We start from the raw sequence: 27,648 nt of genomic DNA, 5'->3' as shown, positions 1-27,648 counted from the left end.
GTAGAGTCTGTTTAGACACTGTTAAGACATTTGTCTAATTGTAAAATGAAAAAGGCGACCTCAAAAAATATGAACACTATTAGATCTATAAAAGTGATTTAAAAAACATTTCCTAGAGTTAAAACTACAGTATGAATATTTACGATAGGACAGGTTCAAAATTTTCATGATTCTGGATCAAACCAGTATACCTATAGCAATTGACTGTGAAACAAACCCACGCGATTTTAAATATGATGAAAAACTTTGACAGTACATAGGTTTTTCATTCTTCTCCAGGATTTCCACAACTTGATACGTAAATTGGGAAAAATTTGGCGTTTCAATTCCTCCAACGATTCTAAAGGTTTATTATAATGAATCAGTAAGTGTCTTGAATATAACTTGTTCTATAACAACAGATAGATCAAGATCATATCTGAAAAAAATTGAGATTGGCAAATTTTATCGTCTTGGTAGATTAATTTATGGAACGGTAGTTATCTTCTACTCATTGCAACTTCTAGCTGTAATAATAAGCGCTCAATTCAACTGCAAAACTCAGTGTTGAATACAATTTGTGAAAAAGTGTGTGTCGGTAGGTACTGTCCTGCAAAATTTAGATAAATGTTCCTTTTTTATGAATATATATATTTCATCGTTTGAAACAATGCAAATGACCAAGCTATTTAAGTGATTCATGAATATTTCACCTATCAAATAAAATTTGTATTGAGTGCCAGTAACAACTTGGACTTGAAGAAGTTACAACAATCTATGACTATCTGAGGGTACGTTTTTAATTCATACTTTTGAATTATGAAGTTATATTTAATCATGGACACTATATATATAATATCATATATGTATCAGTGGAGTACTATTCGTAACATATTTTCTCTTAATTATTGATTTTTTTTTCATTCAGTATGGGTATATTTTGCACTTGAAAATAATCACCGCACTCATCTTCAGTCAATTAAAAAATGATATCTGAATAAGTAACTATCATTATCAATTACCAGTTAATAATTAATATCATTCAGATTCTGGAATAACATGTTAATAATATCTTTCAACCTGTTTAATCGATCGTCAAACTAACAAGTATCCAACAAATACAACAAACTCTCTTATTATTTATTATTATTATAACTTTCTAGCGAATCAGGTAAGATGCATTCAGATCTCTTGACATAAGGTTAGGTGATGAAGAAATATTTGATTCGCCAAAATTACATCAACACACGTGCTGAATTTCACAATTTCTTGCGGGACGCCGGGACAGATTACCTAAAATCCTCCTTTTGAGTTAACCTTAAACATTCATGGATTTTAGTGTTAAGAAAAAACTGTAATTTTAGTTCATCATTCCAGTAGTAAACTTTTGGATTCGTACAATAAATTTTTTTAAATAGAACGTACAAATTGTTGAATTTATACATATTATGTATGACTGCACTGAAGATTTAGAAAAAAAAGTCTACAAAAAAGTCCGCAATATCGTACTCAATACTAGTATTTTTTGCTTAGTTTATCGCATTATTTTTGTTTTTCGACCTTAGAACTGAAATTAACGATTTCTGAATAATATGTCTAATGTTTCCGTATATCTAACTGGAGTACTAGAGCGAATCCCTACGTTAAATATTTCATTTTGAATAAATTGAAAAATTCTACGAAAAGGAAATCAAATAATAAAAAAAGATTCACTACATATAGTTTGTAGACGGATTTTGGATCATTTGAAAGCAAATATTTCGCTGATCATCTCTTTCTTATCGTTATAGTTATTTGTAAAAATTCACATTTCGGTTTCAACTTTCACCGAAGGGAATTGCTTGAAATTTCAGGAATTCTCGGAATTTTTCCGGTATAAAATTCAACAAGTCCATATGAAATATGCAGGTATTAATTTTAAAACTAATTATTCAGAAATAGTGGTATCTGAAGGTAATTATATCACCATTTCTGATATAGATGTTTAGAATTTCTTGTAAACATTCTAGATTACATTTTGGAAATTGAACAAAACCTTCAGTAGTTCATCAACTTAAGAAGTAGTAACATGACAAGCACCTCCACTTGTCAAGAGTTCCATGCTTTCTTTTCATCATAACGGTATGTACCTTTATATGAACGTCTTCCTCTTTGAATACCAAAATAGTATGTGACAACGCAACCATATATTTTAGTGATATGCAGGCAAAACCGCAGAAGTTCGCTAATTATTTATGTAAGAAACATACCAAAATTCCTTTTTTAATTCAAATATGCGCGAGAGCAAAGTTTAATTTAATAGTTCATCGAACAAGGTGATGGGAAGTTTTTCATCAAATCACTATATTTTCTAATTGATGATTTCGAGAAATATTACATATTGGTAAGTTTTTTCAGGAAACACGCGACGGTATTGAATACATACTGTTTTCCTCCATCAATATTCACATGAAACATTATAAATAGGTATTTACTTTTTACTGCGGTGAGTAGATGTTGATATATTTGGTTGATTGATATCACCAATAGAATGTAACAATGAATATTCATTTCATGTGACCATCAAAAACTTTTTAGCAGTTCTCATTTGGTATGTACAAAATATATTACTGTTAAAACGAAAAATATATTATGATTGACCAACATTGTCATATTAGAAACCTTTTTAATCTTAGTTTATAAAAACGATATCGATGAAGGTGGTTTCAAAGTCATCACTATCATATAATGCACATTAGAAAGCAGCAAAGGTCAAAAAGTCTTCACATTGTAGATATATATCTAAAGAATAATGGAAGACAACAATTTTAGATTCACATTCTATTGAAACTTTTCGCTCATAACCAATTCCTATCATCTCAAGTTGAACGAATTCAATTATATATGCCGAATGGTTTACAATTCTAGAACAATTTTTTCTTATCAATTTGAAAAGGCTCAAGTGATTTTGCTGAAATATAGAGCGTTGGTGGAATTCGATGAGTCAAAAAACCCTTATCAGAATTTCGATTGATTTGAATCCATAAGCGTAGAATATTTAATGAGTAACTGAACACAAAAATAAAATTGAGCAATATTGGATCGATCCTGTATTCCTCTATTTTCATGTGAATAATTAGTAATTTAACTGTCAAAAACATTAATTCGAAGATTAAGAACCAAAAGATGCTTCAAAATTTATTGAAGAATGTATATTTTTTCTTCTGGAACCTTCAAATAAAATGTTTGTATAGATAGCACGATAGTTGAAAAAATCATGTTTTCAATTTCCAATGAGACAATGAATATTTTGATGTGTTTATTTCAGACAAGAATTTGATACGTTATTACGCAAAAACCAGATCAATATTACCCAATATCGTATTGAAGTGCCTTCAATAAAAATGTCACGAACTCATCATCTAAGATCATATAAAATGAGTGAAAACAAGACATCAGTAGATGACCTCCTATTTTAGAGCGCAAGAGCATGGTCTTATCTTCGATGTCGTGTTAAGTCAACCAGTTAAGTCTGCCTAGAATTAAGGCAACCATACGGTATATTTATGTTTTATCAACAATACTGGTTCTTACAACTGTGTAACATATAGGTAACCACTTCACTTTGTATTTGTGCGAAATTGTCGAAAATTTTAATGTTTAAATGGAGTGGGAGAGAGAATCCCCTCTCACCTCCATGTGTCGTCGCCTATGATCTATTCATCTCTTTAGAATATTTTCGTCAATTCGCGCGTAAATCAAATTTCAATAAATATTAATGAACGCACATAAAATATCGCCTATTTCTATTTCATGCGCAACTTGTTAATTCCTCGATGAAAAGGTTGAGACTGAGAGCTATTACTCTTTCTGTGTGGTAATTTCGCGAGTAAAGGTACAACAAAATAATGAATAGGATTTTCTCGCATTGAAACCGGTAATATAAAATTTAACAACCCACTATTTGAACATTTTGTCGGTTCCAAAGGATTTTTAGACCATATAAACTACAAGTGAAATCGGTTTTAGTGCTAGATATTCTGAATGCTGTTTAGTCAAATGTTTTATGTTTTCAGGGACCTGAAAAACACTTGACGAAATAAAATGGAGGAGTTGCAATTCTTGAACGGTGAGTGAGACTAAGTACATATTTCAACAATTAAATAAAAGTTTCAAACATCACTACGATCATGTCAAGAATATCAAACCAAGTATTCCGTTATCAGTTGAATATTCTCGAATTCCATAAAAAACAAGTCGTTGCATATGAGATCCCATTTTGAAGATAAATACAATGCTAATCATTTCAAGAAAATCACCTGATATTCCTCAGGGTTTTGTGTTAATTTCAACCAAACTCTGGATACGTAGATCACTCGATTGTAGGAATTTAACATTCAATGGACCTGCTTGTTTTTGAATGATAGTTGGGTTATCTTGTGAACAAATATGCTGATATGGTCAGAACGAGTTTATCATCTATCAAATCTAATAGGAAGCAGTATCATTTATTGAACAGTAAATGAGTATATTGTAATTTTCATCATATAGCCACGTGCTATTCAAACATTTATATGCAACTCATAAAACACAAATCTGCGTTTAGTTTTGCACGAATCTAGATCAAGTATCGCTAAATTTTGTCTCTCATTTTTGTTCTCTGTTAAATGAGTTAGGTATCATCTTCATTGTGAGAAATTAAATCTCAATCTTCAGTTCAAAAACTGCAACAAGCAAACATTTTGAAAAGCCAGGTCTGCTTTTCCGAAAAATGTATCTGGTTTAAAACTAACTCAAACATAATTAATTACTTTAACAAACAATTATTTCCTTAAAAACATTGATATGATGCGAATCATTTTCAACATTAACTCTAGCATCATATGCAAAACATTCAATATTTTCTAGGATTGTGAAAATCGAGGGGGCTATACCTTCTATAGATTAATTTTTTTTCTCATTGATATCAAGTGTTTTAAAATAAGTTTCATAATAATCTGCTAACAGGACCATGCCAGATAGTCCCAGCCACACAGGAAATAATAACAGATAGAGATGGTTTTGTCAAGCTAAGAATTCCAAAAACTGGAACTGCTTTGGAAACTATCGAGCCTTTATCAGTTCCAGGACTGATAATGAAAACTGCTGAAAATTATCCAGATAATATAGCATACATTTATAAAAATTCGGAGAATAAAGCAGTTAAAGTCACTTATAGGTGAGTATTTTGATGAAGATACTCCTAAATTATCCAAAGATAAAAACAAACTTCTCCACACATTATAATAATTCATAAGTAAATAAAACAAAACCAGTCTAATTTGAATACAGTGAATATCTAAAAAAAATCCGGGTTTGTGCCAAAGCCTTCCTCCGTCTAGGATTAGAACCTCGCAATGGTGTTGGTATAATAGGCTTCAATTCACCAGAATGGATCATATCAAACATGGCAGCTATATTCGCTGGGTGAGTAGAAAAGTGTATACTTCAATTTCTTTATTCAGTTTTGAAAATTTCAGAGGTATGTCTACAGGAATCTATACAACAAATTCCCCAGAGGCCTGCCTTCATTGCGCTAAATTAAGTAATGCCAATATAATAGTTGTAGAAGATGAAAAGCAATATGATAAAATAGACCAAATACGAGATCAATTGCCACAGCTGAAGGCAGTTGTTCAATATTCCGGGGTACCTAAAAATGCTGACGTCTTGACAGTAAGTTATGCAGCTTCTTGAATAGTTTAATATAGGTAATTAAACCACAATTTTCAGTGGGATAAACTTATGGAAATTGGTACCCAAGAAGATGATACACTTCTTGAAAATTCTTTGAAAAGGATTGCTATCAATCAGTGCTGTACCCTCATATTCACTGTAAGTACTCAATCATTTCAAATAAGTTTTCGTTACTACGTGTTAATACTTGCAGTTGAAAAAAAAATTAATGGGATTATAAATAACTATAATTAATTTATTTCCAGTCTGGAACTGTAGGTAATCCAAAAGCAGTTATGTTAAGCCACGATAATTTAGTATTCGATAGTAGAGCAATTTTTGAAAAAATTGATGCAGGACCAAATGAAATGATAGTCAGTTACCTGCCATTAAGTCATGTAGCAGCTCAAATAATAGATATGTACGTTGCTACAACAGCTGCTGCCACCATATTCTTCGCCGACAAAGATGCACTAAAAGGTTCTTTAGTAAAAACTTTACAAGAAGCTAGACCAACCAAATTTATTGGTGTACCTAGAGTATGGGAAAAAATACAAGAAAAAATGTTATCAATAGGTGCACAAAGCGGATTTCTCAAAAAATCCATAGCCAACTGGGCTAAAGCACAAGCATTGGAACATAATCTCAAGAAAATGAAAGGGTAATTGAAGAAAAGTGTATTGAATTCTTGTTTAATAAATTCGTTTGTTGTTACAGCGAACATTCAAGCAGTTGGGGATACAGCATTGCTTCTAATCTTATTTTAAGTAAAGTAAAGCAAGCCTTAGGCCTTGACAGATGTAATATATTTGTCTCAGCTGCTGCCCCAATATCTATGGATGTAAAGAAGTATTTTCTCAGCTTAGATATTCCAATAATGGATGCATTTGGCATGTCAGAATCAAGTGGAGCTCATTGTTTGGCAATTCCATCGTGTTTCAACTTGACTTCTGTTGGTCAAACAATTCTTGGTTGCAAAACCAAAGTAGTTAATGCAGAAGATGGCCAAGGAGAAATATGTATGTACGGAAGACATGTTTTTATGGGATACTTAAATGAACCAGAAAAAACCAATGAAACTATGGACTCTGATGGTTGGTTACATTCTGGCGATCTTGGCAAAATAGATGAAAACAATTTCGTATACATAACAGGAAGACTGAAAGAATTATTGATAACTGCCGGTGGTGAAAATGTTCCCCCTGTACCTATTGAACACATTGTTCAAAAAGAACTTCAGAATATTGGCTATGCAATGGTTATAGGCGACAAAAAAAAATTTCTTTCGCTATTGATAACACTCAGCTGTGAAGTGGACCCTGTTGCAGGTGCACCAACTGAAATTTTAACTCCTAATGTGCAGGAATGGTTGAAAAATATAGGCTGTCCTGCAAAAACCATCAAGCAAGTCTTAGAAGCAGGACCTGATTCTAAGTTATTGAATGCAATCCAAGAAGGTATCGATAGGGCCAATGAAAAAGCAACATCTAATGCACAGAAAATACAGAAATTCAGAATACTTCCATCAGACTTTTCAATACCCACTGGAGAATTAGGTAAGTTCATTAGATAATCAATAAAATTTTTCATGAAAATCCATGGATTTATTAAAACTTGGTTCAATTAATTAAAAATGGACGTAGACAAAATTCAAAATTGGACGTTTTTCATTTATCAATTTGAAATGGAACGTCGAATATCTGTTGGCCAACCTCTGAAGAGATAAAAAGAGTGCAAACATGATCAAATACAACCTGGAAAGGTTTTAAATTAGTTTCTTTTTCAGGTCCCACTATGAAACTGAAGAGAAGAATTGTGATAGAAAAATATCAAGATTTGATCGATTCAATGTATAGTTGAATATATAAAATTATATTTTGGGAAATAAAAGCACTTTGTTTCAAAACACATTTTACTTACATTAATAAATAATACCATTGTTATTACACAATTAACTTATTCTATCTTACACTGGTTTTAAATAAATAAATGGTACACATATATGCAATATAAACATAATTTACACAAATTCTTAAATGGTAACGAAATGTTAGCTGCTTGGACAATGGTCTGGATCAGCACTACTGTCGCTGCTATCAGAATCATTTTTACAACATCGACATTGCTGTCGTCTTCTGCTACACCTTGAACGGTGACATTTACTGCATTTTGATCTATGTACATTGGCAACTAATTCTACTTTGATATTGGCAGTGGCCATTACTTTGGTAGTGAAGGGACCGCTAGAACTTGACTCTGGGCTGCTGTATTCCACAGTAACTTGAGGTTCGACGACAATGCTTTGATTGCAACTCTCCTCAGTTATTGTGGTCAAACTAGGCTCTCGAGTTGCTTTAGTGGTTGTGGTTCTTCGTGGAGGTTTGGAATATGTAGGAGTTCTTATAGGAGTTGGGGGAGGAATAGGAGGTGGAGGAGTTGAAATTCTGTCTATATGTTCAACAGGTTGTAATTCTGACTTAGGCCCAACTAAGGCAAGCAATAACGGAAAAAATATTAAAGAATTCGCTAAAGAACCTCCTACAGAAATTAACAAGGCATAAAATATATGATACTGTATAAATTCAAATTGAGAGGTAGCTAATACTGAAGCACAAATTAAAAGTCCAACATCACCTTTTATTATTGCTTCTGAACTAATTTCCAAAGACATTCGCAGTCTTCTTTCTCGACTTCCTAAGGCACTAAGGAACCCAGTTAAGAGGAGTAAAATGTTCCTTGAGATTATAATAAAGTGCAATCCACCTATGGTTCCTGTTAAAGCGTTTATATTCACAAAAGTCAATAACAACATACAAGAGATTGTACTCATGGCAGGGCACCACAATTTGGTCCATTGTACTAGAAGACAAGCTACGAATGCTGCTCCCATTAGGGTTAAACCCAACTGACTTGCCAGAATCTGATCCAACATTAGGAACTGGTTGAAGTACGCAAATATGAGTCCAACAGGATAGTTATTCAGACCTCTCCGATTGAAGTCTTCACAAATCTGTTTTATCTGCTTCAGGGTATTTACAATGCTTCTGGACGTCTTCAAATTTTTGAGGTAGAACGGCATCTGAGTGTAAACTAAGGGCTGAGATTTAGGAATTCTAAGATCATATTCTGCTTTGGAGCTGTAGTACTGGAAGGGTTTAGGCGAAAAATTTGCCTGCGAACTAGTGTATGACATCTGGTCATTGCTATTCCACACTGATAAATAGTTATAAAATGCTTTAGAATCTATAATACCATTTTTAACCAGTCTTTTCTTGAATATTTGACTTTTATCAACTGGAAATTCGACTACTCCAGTCTGAGCTAATAACTTAAAGGCTAATACTGCTTTCTCTGTGGCATTTTGAAACCACTTTTCATTGTTTAAGCTATAGTTCATTTTGTTCACATCAAACTCTTCTTGGAGATCGGTCAGGTAGTCTCTGAAATTTGCAAGCCAAAAATCATTCATGTTCAAACCACCGTTGGAGTCTTTGAGAACATGAGGCACTTGGGTTAAAGAGTTATGGTACTCGTACAGTAGAGGTTGACTCAGGGGATATTCCAATTCTGTCGTGACTAAATAAAAATTATAAAATCCAAAAAACTTATTTTGTGCTTCTAAATATTTGTACTCTTGAGTATTTTTGGGCAGGAATGTAGATAATCGAACATCCAATTCCAGTTTAAGTCCATTGAATATGCAAAATATCACAAGTCCAGCATATGTCAAACACAGAACAGTCTTTATAAAAGGCTGTAGTAGGACTGAAGTCAAGAACCGATTTACCAACCAACATAGAAGGCTCTTCTTCTGTTGGCATACCATTTCAGCAGTCAGAAGATTAGCACCATGCTCCTGAAAAAAAGGAAAATTATAAAATAACAATTATAAGAGGAAACAAAATCTCTGTAGTTCCAAAATTTTCGGATCAAACAAAAATTGTGAGAATTAAGAAAGTGATGTGACTCAGACTTACAGGATCATTATTATTATTGTTTTGTGGAGGTATCTTGACTTCAGTTTGGAAACATGGAACTGCAGCTTTTCTACAACGTTGCTCCAAGGATATAAGAGTGGGAAATATCACCAGCAAGGATGCACCTTGGAAAACAATCATCACAGCACATTGTAGAGAAAACACACGCAAAGCTGGAATTGGCAATATAGCAGCAGAGAGGAAAGCTGCCGAGTTGATAGCTACACCACTTATAATCGTTGGACCAGTCCTCTGCAAGATTTCAGCTGGCGATAAGTTTCTTGTATGTGTAGACAAGATTAAAAACATCTCTCTGATAGAAAGGCCAACAGTTATGAAGGGTAAAACATGTGTACTGAGGAGGTTCATTGGCAAACCAATCAAGCTGCAAACTCCCAAAGCTGCTGCTGAAGATGCAGCCAGCATCACTACTCCTATAGCAGCTAAGCCTGAATGTACCATCCAGCCATATACAACACCAACAGCAAGGACAATGCCGATTTTTATTAAATCAGTCTTGGAGTGTTCCTTCAGGATCTTGTTTAGATTAGCAGTGGAGAAGGAAGTGTAGGCGTAGGACGATGAAGGACTCTTGCTTCTTTGGATACGTTCCACCTCCTGAAAAATATATCCCGTTATAATCTTCCGAATACCTATTATTTTGAATGGTTTTCTCACCTCTGCAAATTTCTTCTGCCAGGCATTCAACACAATAGACGCTTTTTCTTGAGTCCAACCTATATGATGAACCTTGTAATGGCCCGACCAGTATTCATAAACTTCATGCTCGCCCATCAGTTGGACAACGGTCTGCAATGCTTTGGCTTCCCTAATATGACCAGATTTATTTTTTGAAATACCACCAACTATTAGTTCTGCAGGCCAATGCATGTAATTGGTAGCGAACCCGTAACAACCATTTGTGAGGATAGCACCCATGTCCAGATGATTGGTGGAATTCATATTTGGAGCTGTGTTTGGACAGTCATCATCAAGTGGGTCCAGACAGGGTTTCTCTTGGTAGCCGGACGTTATACCAGCCCTTTTGAAATAGTCTTCCAAAGAGTGATAGTCGAAATGGGGTTGCTTCTCTTTCATTTTGTACACCAACTGGTCTGGATTCAGGTTTTTCCACGTCACTTTGTCTCCAATTCCGTAACTGAAAGGATATGTGACTGTTATTTGTTTTATTCTTCATATCGTTAATTGAAATCTCTTCATTGAATTAAAAATAAGCCTTCAGACAAACAGTCATATGAGAAAATACTGTTGATATTGAAAAACAATAAAATCACTAAAGTAAGAACATCATTGACTTTGGTTCAGAGTCTATCAATGTAGAATGGAGCTTTGTGATCGCTTTCTGCATAAAAAAATAATCTGTCCCTAAATTCAACATTTCCGCTGGCAAAATGTATTTCCAATCGTTCTGTAAAACATTTGGGTTCGTGTCTATCTATTGATCTGTGTCCACAAATCCTTGTAACGGCTGTAACTTCTACAATTCTCAATCGGTTTTTATGGAATTTGGTATAGGTGTTCGTTGTATATGGTTCTATTTTAAGTTTAGCTCCTCCTACTGTGTATTTTGCGCAAGCTCAAATGTGATATTCCAAGATATTCAATATCACACGTTCTACAGAACCGATTTTAAAGAAATTTGGTATATGACTTGGATTATGAAATTTCTGACAGCGAGAAACTAGGAAGCATTGTACAACACCTTTTTTTAGAGTTTTTACATGCACTGTATCCTGAAACTTTAGAAGACCGATACCAGATTTTGATTCCTTCTCATTAAAACTTTCATCTAATACCCAAAAATAGGTTTAGTCATGATTTCTGAAGAAAAATTCACAGTCGCATAAGATGGTAATATAAAGAGATATAAACTTCCGGTTTCGAGATTTTCATGAATAATTTGTGATGCGGTATGGTTCAAATTGAATCAAAATACACGCGTCTTCTTTCACGCTGTCAAACGGAAGTTGATAATGACCTGATGCGGGTGGTAGTTTTTATGGCGTGAGAAAGAAGAAGACAAATAAATTATACTCTAATTGAAGATAATCCGAATACCACGAATAGGTCGACTTTACGATTTCCTATTCAAAAAACACGTAATAATTACGTTGTGCAAAATTTGGTTGTCCAACAATGAACTTCCAAAGGTTTCAGAGATAAAAAATTATCTCGATAATTATGGGAATAACCCAAGTATTCAATCAAAAATGTAACTTCTGAAACAGCGCAGATAGAACTAATTTACATTTTTGTTGTATTTGACCTTGCTCCAGTTCCACTCAGAAAATTAATTCTTGTTATTCCGAATCGATTTATAATGAAATTCATGGCTGAGACAACAATACAGTTATCTTCAGAATAAAAAAGCAAAGGTCGATTCTAGAAAACTTTGAATATTGTCCAGAAAGTAGGCGTTAAACCAATTGAATGGTAATTTCTCACAGAGTCAAATTGGCACGTGCATATATTGAACACACACGTCTGAATACATAATTTCTTTGTGCAAATAATATTTTTTAATCCGGCAGACCACACAGAAGTTGCCAACAACAAGTCGCATTTTTAATGTAACTAATTTGGCGGAAAGCATTGCCCTCTGCGTGTAGGTAACTATAAATTCCCAGAAAATTCATTAATACCAGGTGAATGTTCACAGTTTCAGCATTATATCGAAGGCGCCATCGATGTTTGGCAGACTCTAATGTTAAAAATGAACCCGTGGTAAACTGGAACCACTGTATTGTTATGACTGGAACGAAATGCAGTAAAATGGGACCAAAATATAAATCGATATACAAGTAAAAAAATGGAAGGTTAGGAACACGATGGTATTATTGAAATGGAGCGTTGTATTCGAAGGAAATCCATTAAGAACTACTTGTGAAATTAATGAACGGAAATATCTGAAAGAAATATGTATTTAATATGAAACAGATAGATAGATCTATCTTGAAATTTTCACAGTTTAGGTTAATCTTGATGATAAATATGTGGCGAGTTTTGAATTTTTTTCTACGTTATGAAGTGCCGGATGAATGAACTATTTTACGCCCTAAATCTTAGTCCTTGAAATTAATCGATCGAATTATCAACATGATGAAATGAATTTCGATTTTTGTACAAAAAAATTTAAAAAATACTGTGAATATCTCATAAAGGAGTTATAACTTTGGCACAATTGAAAACTGCAAGGTATATTATAGACACACTAAACAAAAATTGAAAAATAAATTTGCTTTTATTAGAAATTATGAAAGCTGTGCTTATTGTGTTTTACTATTTGCTCTCTTATCGCAAGATATGTACATCGACAAATGTAAAAAACAAAAACTATCAACATAAAAAAATTTTGATGAATATCTAGCGGCAGAATGACAATTTAAAAATTCCGGAACTAGAAGTACTAAAACTATCCCGATCAGTACTGAAGGATTCTTTTTAGCTAATTTTCGAATTCTATATATTCCAATACGTAACTTGTGAACAATTTTTCGTGGATTTTTCCTTCCATTCCAAAAGTAGGTACATATATTATTGGGAATTATAAGGCAAAAATGATTGCTACTCCGCATTAATCCTTTGAGGGCTGCATGAAGGAATCAAGTAAGAAAAATTCTTAGCAGAAATTTTATTCAAAAATTCATGAAATTTATAATGTTCGAAATCAACAGGAACATAATACAGTCCTGTATGAAATTCGTAGCCCTTTTTACTAAATTCCTTCAGTTTTTTCAAGGAGCCGGCAAAAATGAAAAAAAAAATCGAAGTATTCCTTCTCATAGCAAGATGGCACCCCAGAGATTATTGATTGATGGTTCAATCAATCGACTGAATTTACAAGACGCAAATGTGTAGTTGGCAAGCCTGCCAATGCGTTTATAGAGTTGTTAGCGTTGCACTATTCCGGTGGCACGTTTACCAGAGCCATAAAAGACAGGTGTTTACCACGACCACCCTAATGTTACCTAAGGCCGGTCGGCGAATTATTTCAAGTTATGGAATAGTTATGGGATAATCAGTTTCCCACTTACTTCTTGGACATCAAGGTGGTACCGACAATGGACGCTTGGTGTGGGGATACCTTTTCAATTTTTTACGCTCCCCCAACTGATACGGTTGCAGAATTTATTCGACGGTAGTACAATGATCTCGATGTCTTCGAATTAGACACTTTTTTGATTCTGAGAAAAATATCCCTTGGTATTGAATAGAAAAAACGTCTACTGGGAACTGAAACCGAGTTTATTCATCTCGAGAATCAGACTCTGAATTACTAAAGAATTCAGTTCGAACAATTTTTAAATCTTTGTATATTATGGAGGAGTGATTCATAACTCTCTCAATGAAAAGTTCTTTTCAATAAAATTCATCATTTTTGCGTAAATCTGTGGAATTAATCATTTTGTGATTTCTAGTTTGATATTCATTTTCTGCCTTGATTTTGAACTTTTAAAAACTAAATTAATTCTCTAGCTATAAGTTCAAAATTGTTATTGATATATTGGTTTTTTTGACATATAAAAAATGAGCTAGATGTAGCTACAACTGCTAACCTATAATAACCATCTTAATTCGTTTAACTGACCTTTGTAGGCTGAAAATGGAAAGATCGGATTTAGGAAAAACTATCGAATATTAAAATGAATAATTGGTATAAAGTTATTCAGTTGTTCGTGAATTTCCCATGTAAATGCGATAAGTAATAACATTTTTTATTAATTTTCTATTGATTATCGTGATTTACATAACACAAAACGATACTTTTCATTCAAACCATTCCACAAATGAGCGTCTACGATTTTCATGACTTTATCTTATCTTTGTGGTTTTATTGATTGTATATTTCGGTTAGAATCATCGTTAATTTGATTTATAGAACTTCAAAAAGACAAGATTCCTGCATTCCTTCGCGGAAGGTGTAAGAACTTACGGTATGGTCACAGGATAATCAGGTCCAAGCAATTTCGAGCCCTCCCAGAAGCAATCAAGAGGTGTGATGATCGAACATGGCATCATGTTCTCGAAGATCTGCTCGATATACTGGGCGTCCATATTCGGTATACTTGGCGACTGACAAAAGTCCTTCAATCTCCAAGTAATCTCGTACATCGTAACCGTAACCTGCGTTGCCTTCTGGACTAGATCTAGATGCTCCAGGAGGCTATGCTCTTGGAGCAGATTGACATCGGGATCATCCGACGTCTGTATAATCATCTGGTGGGAGGAGAGCATCTCCTGGGTGGTGTAGGGCTCTGCCCACAGGAGCTCTATGTCGGTATGGAACATCATACTTTTCAGGCCTACGGAGAAGGTGGCGATTGCTAGCAGGCTGACGAACAGGAACTTTCCTGCGTGGTTGTCCAAAATGGTCCCCAAAGAGTGCAGCTGCCGTTGCGTCCTGCCTCTCAACCATAGGACGCCTCTGTCCCCGCGTGCTCTGCCCTGAAACAAAATACGGAGCCGCATTAGACGATCAGGTCCGTAGTCGGCGAAGTTCAAAGAGAAACAGAAGGATCCCAGCGGCCTTTCAAGTTGAACTACGTTTTTGACGAATGAAACTAAATATGCGGATGTTTCTACTAGAAATGGATCATATCGAATGAAAATAACACATTTATTTTCCCTTCTTTGGCTCCCCTTAATATACGTCAACTGTCATCAATTTGTTAGTGCTTTTATAGATATCTTTTTGATTAAGACCTCTAGATAATTATATATAAAAGATAATATGACCTATCTAGCTATGCAAGTAGTAAATGAACAATCTTAAGAAATAAATGACACATTTCCATCAAGACGTTCTTTCAAAATTATTTTACAAAAACACTACATCTAAATTGTTCTGAATTTTGGCATAATTGTGATTCCATACAATCAATAACACGAAAGTTATTAAGCTTTCAATTGAGTTCATTCTTTATTACACCAATCCCAAATAAAACAGCGGTGTTGAAATACAGCACTTTAAAGGCCAATTGTAATATCTATCTGTTTCTGGCAATGATTGTTTACTGTTGTGGATTTATATATTTTTAAAACCCTTTGACATGAGGACACAATGAACGATCTCAAATGAGGTAAATCACGAAAATAATTCCGTATAATCGAAAAATACAGTTATTTTCTTTTGATATTGTAGACACTTTTAGGATATAAAACGTACAATGCTATGATATCATAATGGGACGTCATTAGAACCTGCCTATCAGTATCAAGTGTTAAATAGGTAGGACTGTTTGTTGTATTAACAAGACCAACACCCAATAGATCAACTTTCACAATTTGTTTTTAATAGACCGGAAGTTATACAACAATATGTTGTGAATTATACGATATTCAATAGGTATAGTGAAGACGAATAACAACCAATGTAAAGACTGATATGTCTTGACAATCATCGTACGAAGGAATCGAAGGCAATTTTATTAGAAAACAATTCATCAACACATAATCCTGACCCAAGTTATAAACATGAATACAGTCAGATTAAAGGCATATGCAAAATCATCTGCCATTAGTTATGGCACCATGCCTACTAGTCCTCGCTTCTCAAACATCAGATCTCAGTAATATATTTCAGGCATTGTACAATTCCGATTAAATATAATTTACGTTGAATATTCAGAAACCACCACCTGCTACCGAATACAAATATCTATATTGAATATGACAGTGAAGGATATTACACGTTTGCGCATACTCAACGCGCATCATTAATCTGGAAAGACTGAATTTCAAATTGGACCATCCATGGCAAAAATTAAATGCTCATACTAAATGTCATTGACATCGAATGGGAACTGTAGAAGTTAGGGCTATTACAAAGTTGTGCGGACACAGATGGTGTGGCAGATTCGAAACTAAAATTGTTCAGGATGGCCAGAAAGGCATAATGAGATAGGAAAATATTTTTTCATCCTGAAAGTTATAAAATTCCTTCCACTACGGAAGTAAAATCAATTATGAATGGCAGATAGTACGACATACTGAAAAAACAAGTCCTCAGTCAAAACCACTAACCTTTTTATCTATCCCATAACACTTATCAATAGTACACTCATACATAGCATCGAAAATGGATAGGATAAAAATAAACACCCTTCGATATTTTCCCAGAAACCTTGGGCACAAGTAAAATTGAGTTCACCACAATATTCGTTGTCGAGGACTACTATGACGGAAAGGAACTGAAAACTATTTTGTGTGCAAGTGAAATTGAATTGGCGCCTTTGGAATAACACGCGCCACGCCCTCAATACGGCCCTGTGGACCACCCAAGATGCAGGCAGTGACGTCACGGGGACCACCCAAGATGTACCGTACAGATCATCGAGCTCCTCTCTCCGAGATCCTTCTAGGAAGGACCAAGCACCGTCAATCGAACAGCCGTTCCCCGTGTACCTAACCTAGCGGCACACGGTGTTGCCGGTTCTCCATTTCGGTACTGGATCTCGGTACTTCCATTTTTATTTAGGAATATAGGTGATAGAGAGGAACGAGCCCAGAAAATCTTATTTCTAGCTACCTTTTCAAAATTTTACGTTTGGATAGGAAAGAAAAATCATGCAATATAAATATCATCAGATTTTCAAAAAAAAAAGCTTTGGTAAGTGGTTGAATTTCCAGATCTCATCCATTTTGAATTGTATGTTATTCTTCAGGAGGAGTTACGTCAGCTGATGGATGATAATGCTAAATTTAGCTTAAAAAACTAGAATTGAAACTGCAATGATGTTTTTTTATTCAATGATTGTTTTTTCATTTTCATTAATTCAAGTTGGGAAAACTGTCTCAAGCTTCTAAGGCATTGCTTCTTCTTGCGCATTATAAGTTCAAAATTTTAAGCGAAACTTTAATTCATTTTAAAAATGATACTCCCTCGAAACATATGAATTTAATCGAAATAATGAAAATCCTTGTTCGTCCAGTTTGAATAATATAAAACTTCATCTCAATAATCCCAAAAACAAAAACATGCTACTATGAATAAAACGAATATAATATGCAGTACAAACTAAGATAAATTTATTTTTATCTGAGGGTGTGAAAACTGTTGAATACCATATGTCATTTGAGATTCTGTTATTCCCGGATCATATTTCGTTTCGGCAACATCGCACAGATTATTTCCTGAATTGCGTTTTTATGAAGAATATCCCGGACTGGTTCGCAAATCAAATAAGACATTCGTATTATTACCGTAATACGATTCTGTGTCATAATGTCTTAATTACTTTTACTCAAATGACGCACTGACACCAGTTTTAAACAGTAATGGATTTAGGTGTTGAAAAATTGTTGAAAAAATGTAATTGTATAATTTAATTTAAAAAAATAAAGAGACCGTATGTCATAAGAACAAAATATAGATATGGACAACAGAAAAATGCGATACGATAAGAAATTAAATAGACTGATCTCAGAGCTGTGAAATTCTGAATATCACTTCTATTGAGACAGAATACGAGACTTTTTAGTAAAACTTAATTTAAAATATTAAATTTTCACAATACTAATGTACCAATCACAATTTAATTTATTGACACTACCGGTTTTCATTGCTACATCATGAAGTAATTATCACACCTATTGTCCAATACTACAAATAAAAATCATAGTCCTTCAAAATATCTATCATTTGTATCGGGTGAAGTTTATTTGATGTTTTATGACATAAATTATTGCTTCCATTGTATATTTCATAATCAGCATTATATTCTGCTCGTCGGATAGAACCAATACTGAACCTAATGATAATAATTCAATTAACTTATATCACCAAAAAACACCACAGATTCCACAAAATATCCTGATTCTGAAGAAAAACTCTTATCTAGGTTAAACGGCTAGTATTGGGAATGTTGTATTGTGAGGTGTCATCTTCTGGGCGCTCGTCGACCTAAGCTCCCACATAATTGTCTATTTGGAATTCCAAAACAATTATTCATAACTCCGGAACTATTGGAGGAGGGTTGGAATTTATGGAAGTAAGGAGGAACAAGTGGTGTAGTTCAATATTATTACAATTTAGGTAAAAATTGTAAATTACATATCAGGTTATTATACTCGGAAGTTTCTAGATTTTCTTCATTGAGAGTAATCCCCTCATTTCATTATATTCAATTTGAATGAAAATTGACACCTCCAATAATAAAAATGTTCTCATTCCAACCAACAATCTGTGTGTGTCCCTCTGACTTCTGAGAAGTCACCATTCAATATACTGGAAACTGACACCTTGTATAGAATAAAGCCACGAAAACACTAGGATAGCTGTCAGATGACCTGCTGCGACGTTTCGTGATGGATGTTTATATTCCAAGATTTATATCACATACGACAGGTTATTCCGCTATTATCATTAAGAACACTAAAAATGCCCCACAAACTGCAACTTTATGGTGGGACTTTTTGTCCGGAGCCCTTTCAGAGAAATACAAAGAGGACAACAAGTGGCGTACCACATACGTTGAAATTCACGAGGTGCAAAAATCATAGCCTTTTGAAATTAATACAAGGTACATTTCTCAACTTCGACAGCAGTTATCATAACTAATGAAAAATCATGAATTTAAATGACTCAATATTTACCAGTGCAGCCACATATTACATGGCATCTTAGACATTGCGAATTTTTCACTATGATTTACTATTTCCCTTTCCACACAAAATATCTCGACTAGTGACAAAAAACATTAAAACATCAACGAAACAAAATTTGAAGAATATCTAGCGGCGGGATTCGAAGCCGGGATCATCCGATTAGAAATCCGAATAAAAATTTCAAATCAAAATTAATAACTTCAAACCTTTTGGAGATAGGACTTTGCAGCAAAAAATTTTGTATTAGGAATCATCCCAGCAGATGTTAAATTCTGTTTCCTTGATCGTTTTCCTTCGAAAATAATGGATTGTTTTGTTTTCTCTAGCTAAGAGGATAAATTCGGTGAAACAATCGATTTTTGAACCAAATTGCATTTATTTTCTAAAAAAAGCTCTTGACGGCGTACGGATAGTTTTTTCGTCAACTATTTTCGAAAATAAACCTGAGGAATCATTCGAAAAAAAAATTTTAAGCTCCCCCCTGAAATTTTCAGTTTTGGAAAAAAAAAAATTTAACACCGTTCAGAACTTTTCTATGTGAGCTATTCGCATGAAATTTGGTATAAAAATCAGTTATCGATCCTTCTAACTCCCACTTTTCAGGGCAAAAAATAAAGGAATCATAATATTCAGAAAAATTCATGGCCGTTCAAACTATTGTTTTCCAAAACTGCACAATCGATTGAGATGAAAATTTGCATTTAGATGTAGATCAAGCTTCGTGCAAAATTTGATTTTGATCGCTTAACCAGAATCATAGAAAATTCAAGAATAATATTTTAAATAGATTTTAGTGTTGATATAACATAGAACCATAGAAGATTCAGGAACAATATTGGAAAAGAAATACTCGGTGACTACAGAGCCGATCGAGATGAGATTCTGTGTGTTTATTGAAAATAAAAATGCTTCGAGCAAAATTTCGTTTTGATATGATCATCAGAACCATACATACTCCAACCAGAAAATGGAAAAAAAACTGAAATTTCACTGATAATAAACGAAAAAATTTATGAGGTTTATTACAACGACCTAAGGTGACCCAATCAATCAGGCAGAATTGAAAAGGGGCAAAAACCCGAAGAGAAACTCCAAAAGGTGATCGATAAATCAAAAACGGCAATCGATATCCACGTGATGATCGTAACACCATCGACCAAGAAATCCCGTAAAGGACAAATCGGTATAATTTGTTCTGCTGTCAAGAAGCAGAGAAGAGAGATGTTACTTTCTAAGCAACGAAATCAGTTCCAAGAAGGAAAATCTACCTGTTCAGTTAGCACAATGGTGAATAGAATTCTCAACCTACACCACCAGTGTACGACAGTTACAAACTAGAAAACTCATTGTTAGAGAGATGGTTCAATTAAAGAAACCTTGGCGGAAGGTAAGCGATAAAATTGAGAAACAACTCCATGAGAATTAGAAGTTAATTGGAATTTCAAAAGTGACACCTCACATAGGAGGTCCGTTTATTTTCCTACACTCGCACTAATAAAAATTGAATAGTTGGCAAGAACTATCCTAGCTGGTTGACTTTGTAATCAGAGGTGGTCTCTATCGGTAAAAGGAATTTATGAAGACCGACACGGTATTTATCTTTAAATAAGCTGTCTGATCTTCCTTTTTGTTTGTTACTCCCTAAGGTTAAGCTTTGGAATTGTTCAAGGCAAAAATATTTTAACCCCACCAGAAATTTGTGTTTTGAAATATGTAGTATGGTATATACAAAAATAGATTAAAAATGCAAGCCAGTCTTTCAGAGCTTTTGCTTGGAAACTAGAAGGAGTAATTATATGTATGAAATTTGGACAAACATAGTACCTACATAGTTATATCGCAAAGAATAATTTCTTGAACACATACATACCATGGAACAGAATAAAATATTATTACCGTAAAATTTAAGACCTTACAATTTTGATTCATGGACGAACCATTCCAGATTCGAATCCTTCCATTAGAGATACATTGAAGTTTTTTATACTGATATCAACTATACGATTATTTCCTAAATGTTGGGATATTTTACGATAAGATAATGAATAAAATGAATTATATTCAAGGAATGTGAATGAAAGGAGGAAATAAATAAAAATAGGAGAAGTAGGAAAAAATCATCTTCACAAATATTGAATACCAACATTTTAATAATAAAAAATACCTACTACCAAACTCTAATTTCAGGGATTTATCAACTTTTTATGTATGATATGCGACTAAAGGTTTGATATTGATGAATACATTTTTCAAAACACTGCAAATTTCACAATATAGTTTGTTATTTCCACTTTCAACGCAAAATATTTCAACACACGGAAATAATATCAGAAATTATCAATATGGAAAAATTTGAGTACCTGAGAAATAACTGAAGAATTTCAATGAACAAGAAATAATTAGCGATAAGGTAGCTTTTAGGAATGACCTTGAACTTGGCCATCTTAAAAGTTGTATATTACGTAACGTGTGGTCTGATAGAAAAATGTTCTGTGTTTCAATTTATAGGCTATATGTTATTCTAAAAGCGGAAGAAAAAAAAATGTTTATTCAGTATATTCATCTGAAACAACAATACTGAAACATCGGCATGTTTTTACGAAATATGCTACCTATGTGGAATGTTAACCGCCCTTTCATCCCAAATGCAAGGGATTACGAAATCTTCGCCAGCTGTTTCTCTAAGCAGCAGTGCATCGTTGCCAATACTGAAAGAGCATTTCTATTCTCGGATAGTACCTAACATATTGGGTTTTGAATTTGGGGAAAAATCGATTCTGAATCCTCTTCTCATGAAATTGATTTTTCAAGTTGTACATTTAATTTCCGATTCATATATTATGATCAATCATAGAGGGTGAGTTAGTTGAAATTGTCAATTAAATAGAAGATATTTATCTACCATATGAATTACTTTAGAACTACCACCAAAAACCTAAGAAAATATATACCAATTCGAAATTTCCCAGATATTTGCTTTTTGAAAAATTATATTTTGTAAAAACAGAATTCAAACGAAGGTCGAAACGATTCATCATAAAAAAAGGCAGAGAAATGTTAGTTTTTCTTCAAACGACTAAAAAATAAGTAAAAGGAAAAAAAAACATCTGAAGATAACTAATACCTCGTACAAAATTCGATTTGTTTGAGTAGTTCCTTTTTTTTCAAGTCAATTAGATTTCATTATCAGTCCGAATAAAGTTAAAAGTTCAATTTATTCAAATTGGCCTAAAGCGGTTGTCTAACCTGATGGTCGTATTTTAAAATCAAGAGGCGTATTGCAATGAAGCAATTACGGATTTATTTGTCATCATTAGCCGCATATGATATTTATTACTGTCAAATAAAAAGAACTGAATCAACGGTAAACCTATTTTACGACCTGAAATTGATTATTGTTGCCTTGAATAAAGTTTTTATTGTGGCTCTGGTACTATAGATCCTCGATTGGTTACTGATTATCGATGATTAATATTGATAATTACAAAAAAGGAACAGAATCTCCATCAAATTGCTCCTTGTTCACGTGAATTTTGAAAATGAAAACAAAAATATAAAATGTCCAGTTCAAGTCATTTTTCATTTTGTTATTGATACTTCTCGGCCGATAAAACATAAACAAATCCATAAAATTAACTTTAAAAGAGGAAAAGTATAATAAAGATGGCTCAATAACACAGTACATTCTTATCTTCGATTCGGTTCAATTGAAATTAAGTCTTTTATCTCATAAGTTTTTCTGTCCATATTCTTTTCAAATGGACCTCAAGTATAGCAGGAATATCCATTGAAATAAAATCCTCTGTGAGAGGAAGCCGACGTATTCAATATCAGTAATAACTCAATTTTCTGAAATTAATATTCATGACATAATAGTAGCACAGATTATTCTCTGTGGTAATCACAGCGGACGAGGTAGAGCACACGATGCGCTACTCGATGCTCCGTAATGCAGAAGCAGGCGGCCTAAGTAAAGACACTTAAGCCACGCGGACCATAGAGCTGAACAGCCGAAAGGGTGGCATAGCCCGGAAATGAGGTACGAGAGGGCCTCGTGTGGGACAAAAGAGACAACACGCCGTCATACGCGGAGGGTGGGGTACAGAGGGGACAGGTAAAGCTAAGCAGCTTAGCTAGCCTGGGACCACCAAGATCGCTGCGTGTGTGGTCTTTTGCGCGGCCAAGGCTAGCGTAACTCTTCGGCACATCTCGCTTTCGCCCACAGAATTCTGAGATCAGGTCTGGCTATAGATCCATCTATCACACCTGATCAGAGTTGGCAACCTTTTCGATACGTCAAAATTTTGCCGAACACAGAAATATGGGACATTTAGTGGCATTCCGGAGTAAACATAAATATACATGGGGTCTGTCTCATTCATATTCATATAAATCTGATAAACGATAGAATACTTTCATAATCTAGATTAGAAATCGCCAAGGAACACTTTCTCTGCATAACACTGTCAATCTAGAACAATTAGTGGAACAAGAGTTTGCTCAGGTATAATAAACGTTCAACATCGTGGGTGGTGGAAGAATCAATGAAGATGTCGATGTCGATAAGCCTTGCATGGACTGAAAGAGATGAATTGCTTGTGGAATACTTAACGACCATATAAAGTTTGGTGGAACATTAAGCATTTCAGTAGGTATGTACAAAGCAATTCTTTGACATCTCAATTATGGAGAATGCTGAAATGCCTTCGTTTTATATTAAATATAGCCTTCAATAACACAATATATATGTCATCTACATGACTACGCTCTTTATAAAAATAAAAGAGCAATAGCTGTCTGGAACCGACCGCACAACTTTATTATTATTTGGCCAACTGTTGAAATGGACCCTACACGAAGAACTACCACAATAGCTTGCGATAAGTGCGACTGAAGAAAATGAAGACAGCTTCACTGAGAGATTGGATATGCTCTATCGGAACTTTTAACATGCGTCAAAAGTGAATTTACTACCTCAAAAACCAATCAATTAGTCATGGACTTGGTCCACCATTATGAATACAAATTTCTATCAGTCGGAAAGCAATAAAACGGCTATTTTTGAAGCGGAACTAATTGAGACATTTTTCGAAACTGAGAAAACCACAGACGCCATAAATCAGAGCATCCATTTGATCCTCGCATCAGTGGCATTCCCATTATTTTGAGTTACATTTGTTGATCTTTCAAGCCTTGCAATTTCATTTGTACTTATCATCATCTCAACTTTTTTTCCTTACACATAAACGATATAATCGGGTTTGAGGAAATAATTAACGATATGCCAGAGAAAGTGAAGATGAGAACTGTATCTATGTTTGAAGTCAGTGGTTTCAATGAATAATCCGGAGATTGACGCATATTTATGTGTTTACAACGAATAAAAAATGTGACTTTATTATAGTTAACATATGATATAGAAAAGGTAAACAAGTCCGTTTAAATGGAACAACGTGGTAAGAAACGTCAATCGTTTATTCAACTTGCGCGGCACATGGCAAAGTACACGTGTGTCCTCTCAGCCACAAATGGGGTTCGTTTGATAAGGGACAAGAATGACTCACCTGGTCCAGCTGATGGAGAGCAACATTTGCATCTACCCATCCAGGCCTGATATAGAGATCTGATTCGTGCCTTTGGCGATCTGTAAGCTCCTGGGGCGCTTCTGAAGACACCACTGAGGCCATTCTGGGTCTAGGCCCCCGACATTCTGGTTCCCATTACCACCAGCACTGGCATTCCCTGCATTCCATCATGAGAACGATCTTTTCGATTCATCTGAACTAGACACTGGTAAGACGAACATCGTCCAAGAAAAAACCTTCTCGGACTTGTAATTCTTAACCTCCGGATTTGAGGGTTGACTACGTTTTCACTACACGGCACTATCGAACAGTCCATTCAACTTTAGCATGTTTGACGGCGTTGTAAATATAAACAATCGAGGGGGAAATCACGAATCCAGACAGATCAGGCCGACACACAACCTACAACAACCGTGCCACTCAATAAACTGACTGTACGCTGCCGATTCTATTTTACTACATAGTTTACTCCAGGTGCTGCGTTGCCAAGTCTGTTTGTTTTCCTGAACGGAACCACATTTTTTCCCAGAACCATTCATGATCAGCACTCGTAAGGAAATTGATCTACTTAGATCGCTTTAAATCAATCAAAATCAATTTTTTTCAGAAAAACTCTTCAGTTGACGCCATTTCAGTTATTATATCCTAAAGAACAATGTGGAAGGAGAACTTCCTGGTTGATTCGAATTTCGTACGAAAAAAATCTGAGTTATAAATCTAACAATTCCTGAATTATGAAATATTCAACTGGTCCTTATCAAGTCCATTCGATCGGAATTGTTGTTTTAATTTTTGCATAATTTTCAAATGAATCCCATGATTTCCGTGAAATCATGTAAAACCTGCTTGTTAGTCATTTTTATGTTGACATAACATAAATCATCGCACAGTTCCTTAAGTAATTGTACTCATTATTATTACCATTTTACTATTATGGTATCTATTACCATGACATATTCGAAAACAACGGTTACTACAATTCATTTCATTTTCATAACGTAGATATCTAATCCAAAAAAAGCGGTAGGTATTAATCAATACTTCGACTGAAAAAAAAACACGAAAATATCAATGGAAAAAATTTAAAGGAAAAAATTCAATGAATATCTAGCAGTGGGATTAGAACCCAAGGTCACACGTCTCAAAATCCGAAAAGAAATGACCAAAATCCATAACTCCGATATTATAAGAATTAGTGCTGAAAAAATTATAATAGTTATTTATGCAACAAGTGCAAAAAGTGAATATTTATTGCACTCGACGTGAAATTGTCCGACGAGGCCGTTAGGCCGAGTTGGACAACACGTCGAGTGCGATAAACAATTTTTGCACGAGTTGCATACAACATTTTTTCTACGTTCATGCAAAAAGCAAAAAATGATTTATTGAGGTGCGGCACTAGGTGTAGGAAAATGAAAAGCGCAACTTGAATAATTTATTATTAATATCGATTAGCGTTGAAACAGGAACTAATACGTTACGAACAATTTAACTCAAACTTAATTTTTACCCTCAATGTTGAAAGTGAATGAACAATTGGTGCAATTTTCAATATGAATATTTCGTAGTGAAGTACTTTTTAAATCCACTTCTTGATTTGTTACTGCTGTGAACGTACTAGTACTTGGTAACTGTTCATCGTTATTTCTTTCAGGCTGAAATATTTGTTTGTCATGATGACAGCACGTTGAAGTAGAATGACAGATGAGTGCAATAAAAACTTTATTGCACTAGTGCAATAAAGAACTTCTTTTTCCACTAAATATAGTTCAATAAAGTTTTGCTTTTTGCATGAATGTAGAAAAACATATTTAATATCATGGTAGTCATACACGTTACCAATTTCATGAGTCTGTGTTTATATAATTTTGTGAGAAATAATTTCTAATACTTCATGGATAGTTTTGTTCACCTAGATTTGAAGAAATCAATGTGGAATAATAATCGATTTTTGTATAACATTTCATGTAAAAAGTGAATATAATTTCCGAGAATAGCTCTTGAAGGCGGATTGATTTTTTTTAATTCGATTTTTAGATTCTATCCATTTCAAAACGTGAACTGTGAGAATTTCAGAAGGTAGGGTTATTTTTTTTCGAAATATTCTAAACGTTTACTGTTTACCATTGGAAATAATAAACCAATAGATTATCTTTATCACGCTTTCTACTCAATTCAATAATATTTCATCCCATTTTGAATCGGAGTTTGCTTATTTTCAATCATATTTTTCAGAAAGCATACGTAACTTTTAAAGAGAGTATTTTTTTCATTTGGATACCTATTTGAGATTATTATACCAACTCACAACAAAAGAAGTGATTGTTTATTTTTATTCATTCAATTATGCACCATTTCATAGGCTAGGCCAACAATGGTAAACAATTTTGAAAAGCATATACAAAAAAAAATTATCCAAAATAATTAAAAAAAAGAACGGAAATAGTTGAATATAATGGGGTGATGATAAATGGACAATTAAGGTTTGGTTTTCATTATGAGATCTTATGAAATGAAATGTTAATTTCTTGAGAACAAAATTGAAATAGATTATCTTCGTATTTACATCGTTCATGACTCGAAGACTGTTCCATTGCACCAAATTAGAAGTGTGAAATCCTAATTCTGTTCTTCAAACCGTTGAGCCTGGCACACCCCTGATGAACAATCGTATCTCTGCCGGATAGCACCGAAGGAAGACCACCCACAGTAATGTTTAGAATGTAAATTCTCCAAATTACATTTACTTATATTATCTGTCACCATTATTCCATAGGTACGTGTAT

General features: G+C 34.1%; 2 protein-coding genes across 7 annotated transcripts; one reads left to right on the top strand and one right to left on the bottom strand.

Annotated features, from left to right (window-relative positions):
* Positions 1–477: 477 nt before the first annotated feature.
* On the top strand, positions 478–7,583 carry LOC123686409 (very long-chain-fatty-acid--CoA ligase bubblegum). Of its 6 annotated transcripts, none has more exons than XM_045626511.1 (9): positions 478–770; positions 4,035–4,087; positions 4,966–5,176; positions 5,290–5,424; positions 5,478–5,673; positions 5,731–5,832; positions 5,940–6,334; positions 6,391–7,229; positions 7,460–7,583. In XM_045626511.1, the coding sequence occupies exons 2-9, from the start codon at positions 4,063–4,065 to the stop codon at positions 7,531–7,533; spliced, it is 1,977 nt and encodes a 658-aa protein (XP_045482467.1). In that variant the 5' UTR covers positions 478–770; positions 4,035–4,062; the 3' UTR covers positions 7,534–7,583. The 6 variants fall into 6 exon arrangements, with proteins under 6 accessions (XP_045482467.1, XP_045482461.1, XP_045482465.1 ...); XM_045626505.1 differs by lacking the exon at positions 478–770 and adding an exon at positions 1,996–2,100; XM_045626509.1 differs by lacking the exon at positions 478–770 and adding an exon at positions 2,472–2,569.
* On the bottom strand, positions 7,578–25,289 carry LOC123686408 (protein patched). The gene is made up of 5 exons (XM_045626503.1): positions 24,842–25,289; positions 14,605–15,116; positions 10,329–10,809; positions 9,651–10,268; positions 7,578–9,529 (listed from the first exon to the last, which is right to left on the bottom strand). Exons 1-5 carry the CDS (start codon positions 24,962–24,964, stop codon positions 7,724–7,726), a joined length of 3,540 nt encoding a protein of 1,179 aa, XP_045482459.1. The 5' UTR covers positions 24,965–25,289; the 3' UTR covers positions 7,578–7,723.
* Between the last annotated feature and the right edge of the window lie 2,359 nt (positions 25,290–27,648).

This window comes from Harmonia axyridis, chromosome X (genome assembly GCF_914767665.1).
Source record: "Harmonia axyridis chromosome X, icHarAxyr1.1, whole genome shotgun sequence".
NCBI lineage: Eukaryota > Metazoa > Arthropoda > Insecta > Coleoptera > Coccinellidae > Harmonia > Harmonia axyridis.
Note: the sequence above shows the minus strand (reverse complement) of the source record. Positions and strands in the feature narration are given on the sequence as shown.

Coding starts and splice junctions, on each gene's coding strand:
- LOC123686409 (XM_045626511.1), top strand. CDS start 4,063: ATGGAGGAGTTGCAATTCTTGAACG. Junction 5,177..5,289: donor GCAGTTAAAGTCACTTATAG/GTGAGTATTTTG, acceptor ATTTGAATACAG/TGAATATCTAAAAAAAATCC. Junction 7,230..7,459: donor AATACCCACTGGAGAATTAG/GTAAGTTCATTA, acceptor TTTCTTTTTCAG/GTCCCACTATGAAACTGAAG.
- LOC123686408 (XM_045626503.1), bottom strand. CDS start 24,964: ATGGCCTCAGTGGTGTCTTCAGAAGCGCCCCAGGAGCTTACAGATCGC. Junction 15,117..24,841: donor CTCTCCATCAGCTGGACCAG/GTGAGTCATTCT, acceptor ATTTTGTTTCAG/GGCAGAGCACGCGGGGACAG. Junction 10,269..10,328: donor GGCAGAAGAAATTTGCAGAG/GTGAGAAAACCA, acceptor TATATTTTTCAG/GAGGTGGAACGTATCCAAAG.